This window comes from Haematobia irritans, chromosome 5 (genome assembly GCF_050003625.1).
Source record: "Haematobia irritans isolate KBUSLIRL chromosome 5, ASM5000362v1, whole genome shotgun sequence".
NCBI lineage: Eukaryota > Metazoa > Arthropoda > Insecta > Diptera > Muscidae > Haematobia > Haematobia irritans.
The window spans coordinates 36,139,514-36,151,723 of NC_134401.1; the positions used below are offsets into that span (position 1 = coordinate 36,139,514).

Sequence of the window (12,210 nt, forward strand, 5' to 3'; positions counted from 1 at the left end):
ATGCAAAAGTGTTTACTAATAATGTTTAAGATATTTAAAGTTTTGTTGTTTGTTCTTATTTGTTGATATGTTTAATAAGATCAATATTTATCAATTGGTATTGTCCCTGCCAGCATTTCAAAGTTCCATTTCAACCTCATCGTTACCACAGACTCGTAAATGTCACTTCAACCATCATGAAAAGGTACATCAAAAAGTACATGCAAGTAATTTGCCATCCCTACTGTTAAAAAAGCCATTTTTTTTGTGAAACGCCAAGCGCAACCAGCTTGTTATATTTTAATTAAATAAAAACGAAAATAAAGTTCTGAAAACATAGATTATACGCTTAAAATTGTGAAAGGTATATTGGTGAACAATTTGGTGATTTTCCAAATGGAATAAAGTGATTGTTTTTCAGATATTTTACAGACACGCTGCCTCCATGGAATAAAAACACTGGTTGATAGACGCAGCAACATGTAACTCGCTACTTGTAACTCAACATCATCATTAATGCCAAAAATTATGTTAAATGTAATGTGATAGTGGTATAAATGTTATATTTTTAAGAATTTGTAAATGTTTAATCAAATTAATAAATATCTAAACAAACGCGTTTTACTCGACCACAATGATTCTTTTACAACTATCTTAAAATGCACTTTTTCTGATTGTTTGGAGGGTCCCTTATTGGCGTCGTTCTAAATTGATCTATAAAGGCACCTAATAATTGCACTCATGCGAAACATTTTTGTAGTAACTTGGCGTGGTACAACTTCTCAATAGTGACGGCGCTTTTCCGACGAGTTTTTGATGTCGTATATGATTGTTTTCGACGTAGTGGGGATTCTCAAAAGAGTCCCCAAATTCAAAAAATGTTGGCAGGGGTAGTGTATTATGCAGTGTAGTGTATTATTATATATTTTATTTTGATGAAAATGAATAAATTATACAAAATTCATAGAATTTTGGCTTTGACTTTCAATTTGAAGTGGGGATATCATTCATACAAATTTAGGTTGAAAAGTATTTGCAACGATGTTAATTTTGAATTTGACTCGCATAGAAAATTGTTTGACAAATTATTGAGTAGCGATGCATTTCAATTTGAGGATAACACTTGAGATATTATTGCTAATGTGTTGAATTTCACTGTTGAGGGTAATGTCTGTTTTTTGTTGAGAACGCGATTTTCTCAACAATTTCTCAACTTGAATATTACCCTAATCCTTTGAAAAAATGTTTGAAAAATTGTTGAAATTTAGCATTTTTCAAATGTTTGTGTTTATTGGGATATTTTGAATAGGGTATATTCCAAATTAGGTGGGTTCACATTCTAAAATTGACGTGTTTTGGAGGAAAACTTGTGTTTTGAACTTGTATGAAGTATGGCGAAAACGACTCGTTTTTAATGCCCTTTACAGACTATCAGTTCTTCCGGACGGAATGTCGGTGTTTGTAAAGAATCTTACAGTGTGTCGGATCGATACGACATGTCGGCGATGACTAAATAATCGGTAAATGTGTTATCGATCCCATAAACATGCAGCAGTATCGGTTATGCCTTCGGACTTAACTTATAATGTGCACAATATATTGGATATGTTCGACACGAGCACTGTCGTCCGGAATAACTGATAGTCTGTAAAGCGCATAAGTGCACAATATATGGGACATGTTCGACACGAGCACTGTCGTCCGGAATAACTGATAGTCTGTAAAGCGCATTATCGATTTTATTTAAATAAATTATAAGAAGCTAGTTGCGCTTGGTCCCTGCCAGCATTTCAAAGTTCCATTTCATCCTCATCGCTACCACAGACTCGTAAATGTCACCACAACCATCGCGAACTGTGATGGGGGAAGCATATCAAAAAGTACAAAATGTACATGAAAGTATTTTGCCATCACTACTGTTAGAAGAGCCATTTTATTTTTTGTGAAACGCCAAGCGCAACCAGCTTGTTATATTTTATTTAAATAAAAACGAAAATAAAGTTCTGAAAACATAGATATTACGTTTAAAATTGTGAAAGGTAGATGGTGAACAATTTTCGATTTTCCAAATAGAATAAAGTGATCGTTTTTCAAATATTTTTCCAGGCACGCTGTCTCCATCGAAAATAAACAAACTGGCTGATAGACGCTGCAATATGTAACTTGCTACTTAAAACTCAACATCATTCTTTTATTAATGCAAAAAATTATGTTAAATGTGATGAGATAAACCGAAAAAAGTATTATTTATAAGAAATTATAAACGTTTAATCAAATCAATAAACATCTACACAATCGTGTTTTACTTGACCACAATGATTCTTCTACAATTACCTTAAAATGCACTTTTTCTGATAGTTTGCAGGGGTTCTTATTGGCGTCCTTCGAAATTGATCTAAATAGGCACCTAATAATTGCACTGATGAGAAACTTTTTCGTAGTAACTTGGCGTGGTACAACTTCTCAATAGTGACGGCGCTTTTCCGACGAGTTTTTGATGTCGTATATGATTGTTTTCGACGTAGTGGGGATTCTCAGAAGCGCCCCCAAATTCAAAAAGTGTTGGCAGGGACGTGTTTCACAAAATATAAAATGGCTCTTGTAGCAATAGTGATGGCAAAATACTTTCATGTACATTTCATATTGTTGCAGTGCCACTTACGAGTCTGTGGTAGCGATGAGGATGAAATGGATCTTTGAAATGCTGGCAGGGGTGTTGTGTCGCAAGTTTATCCGGCCGTATAAGGTGCCCTTAAAACAGGGTATTGTTTGGTTGAAATAAACAAAGCAGTAAAACTAGAGAGCCCCACAAACAAACCAACCAGTAAGAACAACTGAATTTGACAGGAAGAATTATGGCCAAATACTTCACAAAATGTCAACTTAAGTGATGTGCCATTTTAGTTTGACTTTCTAAATATCATGGGGTGTACACACGTTTGCTCGTGACTTTACCTTTAATTAATATGCCTTGAATTCAACCTTTATTCAAAAAAAAGAGAAAATTGTTTTTGGGTTATTAGTTCTACCTTATTAATGTGCCCTAGCTGGATTCCCACCGCACTTGTCGTCACAGCTTTTAATTAGTCTATGTGGAGGAAGCATAATCATATGTTTCTATTTATTTACATATTTAAGCGAATATTGTTAGGAAGACGTTACGTCCAACATAGTCGTGTTGAATCGTAAAGTTTTAACAATTTTTCATGGATCTTGAATTTACCCTGCATTTTATTTAAAGTTTCAATAAAAATTGATTAATTCCTTTCATATCTGTACTTTTATATCCTTCTATTTTGTGTAATTTTTAGAAAAAGAAAGAAGTGTAATATCTTTCATTATCAGTAACATTACCTATTTTCACCTGTTGGAATATTGAATTTATTTGCATACGCCAAACACAGTAATAATTAAATTAATTCGTACATACACAATGATGCGTCACTGTTTTTTATTCAATAAAGTAAATATATAGTGCATTCTAAATATACGATACATTAGCACTTCCTGATAATTCCCCGAAAAATGGTTGCAAACTTCAAATGATATTATTAATATCGTGATTATTTGGTCAAAGTTCATATTATAATTCAAGAAAGATGCACAATTTGCCCCCACATAGCTTTTAGTCATTTAAAGCCTATTCTATTTCTTTACAGGTATTATCATTAAGTGCAATATCAAATAATCTATGTGCCTGCAAATCTATGACACCGGAAATGTCTAATCGCGTCTCAACTTCTCAATATAGTACTGCCTCACAGTATTGTCAAGTATCCGAATCGAATGGAGTTCGTGAAATCTGTCTAAATGAACCCAAAACCCGCAATACATTATCACTGGCCATGATGAAAGAAATATTGCATCATTTAACACAATCATGGGATGATAAAGGATTACGTTGCATTATTATATCATCGACTGGTCCTGTTTGGTCGTCTGGTCATGATCTCAAGGAATTACTGCCCGAAAAAGGAGAAGCTTATCAATTGGCAATATTTGAAAAACTTACAGAGATAGTATTTAATATACGTAAAGCTCCAATTCCTGTAATTGCTAAAGTTAATGGTGTTGTAGCAGCAGGAGGTGTACAATTGGTAGCTTCATGTGATATAATTGTTTGCTCTGAAAAGAGTTCCTTCATTACACCAAGGTTTGTTCGAAATTTTTTTTTTAATATTTTTTTTATACCTATACCTAGCGCAATAGTATGAAGTTATACAAAGGGTCGTGAGTTCTGTACTAGTTTCGGTGTAATTCCAACTTGCTGGGGACATGGTTAGCATGCGCGCCTTGCATACACAAGGTCGTGGGTTCGATTCCTGCTTCCACCGAACACCAAAAAGTTTTTCAGTGGTGGATTATCCCACCTCAGTAATGCTGGTGACATATCTGAGGGTTTCAAAGCTTCTCTAAGTGGTTTCACTGCAATGTGGAACGCCGTTCGGACTCGGCTATAAAAAGGAGGTCCCTTGTCATTGAGCTTAACATGGAATCGGGCAGCACTCAGTGATAAGAGAGAAGTTCACCAAATTGGCAGCATACCGGACAGAATCTAACAGGTTGGCTGATAAGTCCCCGGTCTAACAAAGAAAAACACATTTTTTTGTCAAAATTCGTTTTTATTATTCAACATGGTTCCCTTCAAGAGCGATACAACGATTATAACGACCTTCCAATTTTTTGATACCATTTTGGTAGTACTCCTTCGGTTTTGCCTCAAAATAGGCCTCAGTTTCGGCGATCACCTCTTCATAGCAGCCAAATTTTTTCCCTGCGAGCATCCTTTAGAGGTCTGAGAACAAGAAAAAGTCGCTGGGGGCCAGATCTGGAGAATACGATGGGTGGTGAAGCAATTTGAAGCCCAATTCATGAGTTTTTGCCATCGTTCTCAATGACGGTGCGTTATCTTGGTGGAACGGTTCTCCGGTCGCTCTCCACCAGTGCTGCCGCTACTAATTCAATCGCCATATAATAGTCACTGTTGATGGTTTTTCCCTTCTCAAGATAATCGATAAAAATTATTCCATGCGCATCCCAAAAAACATAGGCCATTACTTTGCCAGCGGACTTTTGAGTCTTTCCACGCTTCGAAGACGGTTCACCGGTCGCTCTCCACCAGTGCTGCCGCTACTACTTCAATCGAAGTATTTTGCTTCATTTTCACAAAATTTACTTCGTCACTCCTTCTTCCAAAAATCTGCTTCACTTTTTGTTCTGCTTCAAATTTTTAAATTTTTCCCAATATTACGTAATTGTTTTTCCTATTCCTTTAATTACGATGAACATAGCGGTTTTAATCATTGAATTATTAACCGATGTGGACCAATTTTTGCATAGTTGTTAGAGACCATATAGTTACACCATGTACCAAATTTCAGCCGGATCGGATGAAATTTGGTTCTCTTAGAGGTTCCGCAAGCCAAATCGGGGGATCGGTTTATATGGGGGCTATATATAATTATTGACCGATGTGGACCAATTTTTGCATAGTTGTTAGAGACCATATAGTTACACCATGTACCAAATTTCAACCGGATCGGATGAAATTTGGTTCTCTTAGAGGTTCCGCAAGCCAAATCGGGGGATCGGTTTATATGGGGGCTATATATAATTATTGACCGATGTGGACCAATTTTAGCATAGTTGTTAGATACCATATACTAATACCATGTACCAAATTTCAGCCGGATCGGATGAAATTTGCTTCTCTTAGAGGCTCAGCAAGCCAAATCGGGGGATCGGTTTATATGGGGGCTATATAATTATTATTGACCGATGTAGACCAATTTTTGCACAGTTGTTAGAGACCATATACTAACACCATGTACCAAATTTCAGCCGGATCGGATGAAATTTTCTTCTCTTAGAGGCTCCGCAAGCCAAATCTGGGAATCGGTTTATATGGGGGCTATATATAATTATGGACCGATGTGGACCAATTTTTGCATGTTTGTTAGAGATCATATGCTGAAGCCATGTACCAACTTTCAGCTGGATCGGATGAAATTTGCTTCTCTTAGAGACCCCGCAAGCCAAATTTGGGGGTCCGTTTATATGGGGGCTATACGTAAAAGTGGACCGATATGGCCCATTTGCAATACCATCCGACCTACATCAATAACAACTACTTGTGCCAAGTTTCAAGTCGATAGCTTCTTTCGTTCGGAAGTTAGCGTTTTTCAACAGACGGACGGACGGACGGACATGCTCAGATCGACTCAGAATTTCACCACGACCCAGAATATATATACTTTATGGGGTCTTAGAGCAATATTTCGATGTGTTACAAACGGAATGACAAAGTTAATATACCCCCCATCCTATGGTGGAGGGTATAATAAAATGAATTCTATTGTTTGTTTTCAAAAATGTATGCTACTTCAATTTTATTCAATCTACTCCACTTTTTTCCAAAATCTTCACTCAATTTGTCACTAGCGGCAGCACTGCTCTCCACTCAGCCGACTGTCGATTGGACTCAGGAGTGTAGTGATGGAGCCATGTCACATATCAACGGAAAAACTCGGGGTGTATTACGAGTTAACAGCTGCAAAAACCGCCCAATCATCAATACGTTGTTGTTTTTGGTCAAATGTGAGCTCGCGCGGCTCCCATTTTGCACAGAGCTTCCGCATAACCAAATATTGATGAATGATATGACCAACACGTTCCTTTGATATCTTTAAGTCATCTGCTATCTCGATCAACTTCATTTTACGGTCATTCAAAATCATTTTATGGATTTTTTTGATGTTTTCATCGGTAACCACCTCTTTCGGGCGTCCACTGCGTTCACCGTCCTCCGTGCTCATTTCACAACGCTTGAATTTTGCATACCAATCAATTATTGCTTCCACCGTATTTTTTTCCCTCAAAATTTGACACGAATCATTTGAAGGTTGGTACTATATAAAAATAATATGCATTTAATACTAGCGACGACATCTATGTGTCAGACCGACTTATCAGCCAAGTGAGCCTGATACATCGGGCTGCATCCTAACCTTCTTCAGTGTCTCCAAGCTTCTCAATGTAGTTACATGTAAGCTGTGACATGCAGTCCAAACTCTGCTCTTAATAATGCGCCAAACATAGAATCATGGCTCATACATACACAGAAAAAATTTTCACGAAAATTTTTCCAATTAAAATTTTAATTGAGTTTTAAAAAATATTCAATATAAAATTTAATTGATTCAACAAATTTTTTAATTGAAACAAAAATCAATCACTTAATTTTTTAATTGGATCAATTAATTTTTTAATTGGATCAATTAATTTTTTAATTGACCTTCAATTAATTTTTTAATTGATACTATCATTTCTGTGATTGAAGACATTTCAATTAAAAAATTAATTGGATCAATCAATTTCGTGATTGAACCAGAAAAAAATTTTTTTGTGTGTAGTATAACCCTTATATTTCTTGATAAAACAGATGTTATCTTGGTATTGTTGTATGGTCCACGATGGCTTGAAATGATTAACGAGTGATTGTCTTAGCATGTCTATAGAAACGTGTATTCCGTAGCCATTGGGAGATATTGATTTCCGAACTTATAAATAAAGAAAATAACGAAATATAGAATGGAATAGAAATAACGAAATATAGAATGGAACAGATGAGAATTTTTTCATTGTGCTGGGTATAGAAGGTACAGTTTTGTTACATTTCTTACTTGTTGTCTTCATTTTTATTAGTGCAAACTTTGGAGTATTCGCCTCTACGCCGGCCGTGGCTATGTCACGTTGTATGCCCCGTTCAAAATGCTTAGATATGCTAATGACAGGCCACCCAATTAGTGCTAGAGATGCCTACATACAAGGAATGGTTAGTCGTGTGGTTCCTGATGATGAATTGGACAATGAAATGGCAAAAATTGTTAATGCTATCAAACAAAAAAGTCGATCGGTTTTGGCATTGGGTAAAGAGTTCTTCTATAAGCAATTAGAGATGCCCCTCACCGATGCATATAAACATGGATCAAAGGTATGTAATTTTTATTATCGATTTTATTTGAACCAATTGAAAACATTAGTATATATTATTTTTTTTTTAGAAAATGACTGAAAATCTCAAATTGAATGATTCACAAGAGGGCGTAAGGAGTTTCATGGAAAAACGCAAACCTGTATGGTCACACCTATGATACCTGGATTTAAAAAAAAATATATGTATATATTTTTTTAAGATTTTATGTAGAAAATATTTATATTGGTTGTGGTTAAATGCATTTAATTTGTGTAGCTGCTTATATACGTACATAGTATATTTTTTATAGGTTTTTTGTATGTCATTGCATTAGCAAAATTGTAAGGTTTCTATTTAGCTATTTCTGAGGAATGTCTTACAATAAAGAAAATACATTTCAGAAAACATAATTCAACTTTAGAAACAGTAGTGTTTTGCACTCGCAAAGCTGTTAGTAATGACCTAAATCATTTTGTATACATATTGGTTTATACAACCAATCTCCATTTTTGTTTGACTTCCTGAGGCGTATTTCTCATCCAATCTGTTAGAAATTAATGATACGTGATGGTAGCTCCAAAAATTGTCCTTTAAATATAGCTCTCCATATAAACAGATTATAACTTCTGAATGTCCTAAATCTACTATCAATTACATCCACTGGATATTTGTTTCGTAAAGTTAATATTTACACTTTAGCACCCACACGGTTTATAATTAGATATAGTAGCTCCCATATAAACCAACCCTAAAAATGTTTGAGCCTGCTGAAGGCTACTTTTTGATTCGATCTGCTTAAAATTCGACATATAATGTTTATAGTAGCCCAATAGCAAGCACTCAGTAGTAAGCTCATATTATCTAAGGCATACTTTTCATCCTATTGAAATGAGAATTTAGTATTCACCCTTTGGCAAGCGCATAAAAGTTAAATTAGGTACAGTGCCAACCAATTATTTCATAGTTATTTAGACTATTGAGTTCATTTGGGAAACCACATTGTTGGACTCCCTTATCACTGAGTGCTATCGTTTCACATTACGGCGAAACTACTTAGAAATGTCACCCACATTAACCATAGCTCAAAACCTTTTTGGAATTCGGTAGAAACTGGGATTGACCCTATGACCCTTCAGTATGCAAGGTGGATTGCTAATACGGTTGCCACAATTTGTAGAATTCTACCAAAAAAGGTAGATTTTTTACTGTTTGATAGAATTCCTGAATTTTCTATAAAAAATAAAATTTTGACAAAATTGTCTATAGAAATAAAATTTTTACAAAATTGTCTATAGAAATAGAATTATGGCAAAATTTTCTATAGAAATAAAATTTTGACAAAATTCTCTATAGAAATAAAATTTTGACAAAATTTTCTAAAGAAATAAAATTTTGACAAAATTGTCTATAGAAATAAAATTTTTACAAAATTTTCTATAGAAATAGAATTATGGCAAAATTTTCTATAGAAATAAAATTTTGACAAAATTCTCTATAGAAATAAAATTTTGACAAAATTTTCTAAAGAAATAAAATTTTGACAAAATTTTCTATAGAAGTAAAATTTTGACAAAATTTTCTTTAGGAATAAAATTTTGACAACATTTTCTATAGAAATAAAATTTTGACAAAATATTATATAGAAATAAAATTTTGACAAAATTTTCTATAAAAGTAAAATTTTGACAAATTTTCTATTAAATTAAAATATTGACAAAATTTTCCATTAAATTAAAATTTTGACAAAATTTTCTATAAAATTTGACAAATTTTCTATTAAATTAAAATATTGACAAAATTTTCTATTCAATTAAAATTTTAACAAAATATTCTATAGAAATAAAATGTTGACAAAATTTTCTATAGAAATAAAATGTTGACAAAATTTTCTATAGAAATAAAATTATGACAAAATTTTCTATAGAAGTAAAATTTTGGCAAAAAATTCTAAAGAAATAAAATTTTGACAAAATCTTCAATAGAAATAAAATTTTGACAAAATTTTCTATAAAATTATAATTTTGACAAAATTTTCTATTAAATTAAAATTTTGACAAATTTTTCTATTAAATTAAAATTTTGATAAAATTTTCTATAGAAATAAAAATTTGCAAAATAAAATTTTGTGTTTGGAGCTGCCAAGCGCATAAAGATTGCCTGCTGTAAAAAAGGAAAGCGTACAGTATTTGACAAATAGAGAGACAAACATAGAAATAAACTTTTGACAACATTTTCTAAAGAAATAAAATTTTGACAAAATTTTCTACAGAAATAAAATGTTGATTAATTTTCTATAGAAATAAAATTTTGACACAATTTTCTTTAGGAATAAAATTTTGACAACATTTTCTATAGAAATAAAATTTTGACAAAATTTTCTATAGAAATAAATTTTTGACAATATTTTCTATAAAAATAAAATTTTGACAAAATTTTCTATAGAAATAAAATTTTGACAAAATTTTCTACAGAAATAAAATGTTGACTAAATTCTCTATAGAAATAAAATTATGACAAAATTTTCTGAGAAATAAAATTATGACAAAATTTTCTATAGAAGTAAAATTTTGACAAAAAATTCTAAAGAAATAACATTTTGACAAACTCTTCTATAGAAATAAAATTTTGACAAAATTTTCTATAAAAAAAAATTTTCACAGAATTTGCTATAGAAATAAAATTTTGACAAAATTTTCTATAGAAATAAAATTTTTACAAAATTTTCTATAGAAATAGAATTATGGCAAAATTTTCTATAGAAATAAAATTTTGACAAAATTCTCTATAGAAATAAAATTTTGACAAAATTTTCTATAAAATTATAATTTTGACAAAATTTTCTATTAAATTAAAATTTTGACAAATTTTTCTATTAAATTAAAATTTTGATAAAATTTTCTATAGAAATAAAAATTTGCAAAATAAAATTTTGTGTTTGGAGCTGCCAAGCGCATAAAGATTGCCTGCTGTAAAAAAGGAAAGCGTACAGTATTTGACAAATAGAGAGACAAACATAGAAATAAACTTTTGACAACATTTTCTAAAGAAATAAAATTTTGACAAAATTTTCTACAGAAATAAAATGTTGATTAATTTTCTATAGAAATAAAATTTTGACACAATTTTCTTTAGGAATAAAATTTTGACAACATTTTCTATAGAAATAAAATTTTGACAAAATTTTCTATAGAAATAAATTTTTGACAATATTTTCTATAAAAATAAAATTTTGACAAAATTTTCTATAGAAATAAAATTTTGACAAAATTTTCTACAGAAATAAAATGTTGACTAAATTCTCTATAGAAATAAAATTATGACAAAATTTTCTGAGAAATAAAATTATGACAAAATTTTCTATAGAAGTAAAATTTTGACAAAAAATTCTAAAGAAATAACATTTTGACAAACTCTTCTATAGAAATAAAATTTTGACAAAATTTTCTATAAAAAAAAATTTTCACAGAATTTGCTATAAAAATAAAATTTTGACAAAATTTTCTATAGAAATAAAATTTTTACAAAATTTTCTATAGAAATAGAATTATGGCAAAATTTTCTATAGAAATAAAATTTTGACAAAATTCTCTATAGAAATAAAATTTTGACAAAATTTTCTAAAGAAATAAAATTTTGACAAAATTTTCTATAGAAGTAAAATTTTGACAAACTTTTCTTTAGGAATAAAATTTTGACAAAATTTTCTTTAGTAAAATTTTGACAATATTTTCTATAGAAATAAAATTTTGACAAAATATTATATAGAAATAAAATTTTGACAAAATTTTCTATAGGAATAAAATTTTGACAAATTTTCTATTAAATTAAAATATTGACAAAATTTTCTATTAAATTAAATTTTTGACAAAATTTTCTATAAAATTAAAATTTTGACAAATTTTCTATTAAATTAAAATATTGACAAAATTTTCTATTCAATTAAAATTTTGACAAAATATTCTATAGAAATAAAATTTTGACAAAATTTTCTATAGAAATAAAATGTTGACAAAATTTTCTATAGAAATAAAATTATGACAAAAAATTCTAAAGAAGTAAAATTTTGACAAAAAATTCTAAAGAAATAAAATTTTGACAAAATCTTCAATAGAAATAAAATTTTGACAAAATTTTCTATTAAATTAAAATTTTGACAAATTTTTCTATTAAATTAAAATTTTGATAAAATTTTCTATAGAAATACAAATTTGCAAAATAAAATTTTTTGTTTGGGGCTGTGAAGCGCATAAAGAAAT

At 30.8% G+C, this 12,210-nt stretch overlaps 1 protein-coding gene and 1 long non-coding RNA gene across 3 annotated transcripts; both read left to right on the forward strand.

Moving 5' to 3' along the window:
• Window positions 1-106: 106 nt before the first annotated feature.
• LOC142242002 (uncharacterized) lies at window positions 107-594 on the forward strand. The gene is made up of 2 exons (XR_012723909.1): window positions 107-343; window positions 401-594. It is a non-coding gene; the product is annotated as an uncharacterized LOC142242002 (long non-coding RNA).
• Window positions 595-3,290: 2,696 nt separating this feature from the next.
• Window positions 3,291-8,364, forward strand: LOC142241993 (enoyl-CoA hydratase domain-containing protein 3, mitochondrial-like). Of its 2 annotated transcripts, none has more exons than XM_075313903.1 (4): window positions 3,291-3,442; window positions 3,639-4,132; window positions 7,684-7,972; window positions 8,043-8,364. In XM_075313903.1, exons 1-4 carry the CDS (start codon window positions 3,413-3,415, stop codon window positions 8,130-8,132), a joined length of 903 nt encoding a protein of 300 aa, XP_075170018.1. In that variant the 5' UTR covers window positions 3,291-3,412; the 3' UTR covers window positions 8,133-8,364. The 2 variants fall into 2 exon arrangements, with proteins under 2 accessions (XP_075170018.1, XP_075170019.1); XM_075313904.1 differs by having other exon boundaries at window positions 3,292-3,382.
• Window positions 8,365-12,210: the final 3,846 nt, after the last annotated feature.

Bases quoted from the DNA above. Each gene is read 5' to 3' on its own strand.
- LOC142241993 (XM_075313903.1), top strand. From the start codon at position 3,413: ATGATGCGTCACTGTTTTTTATTCAATAAA. The intron at 3,443-3,638 runs GTAAATATATAG...ATTTCTTTACAG, and splicing joins ACTGTTTTTTATTCAATAAA to GTATTATCATTAAGTGCAAT. The intron at 4,133-7,683 runs GTTTGTTCGAAA...CATTTTTATTAG, and splicing joins AGTTCCTTCATTACACCAAG to TGCAAACTTTGGAGTATTCG.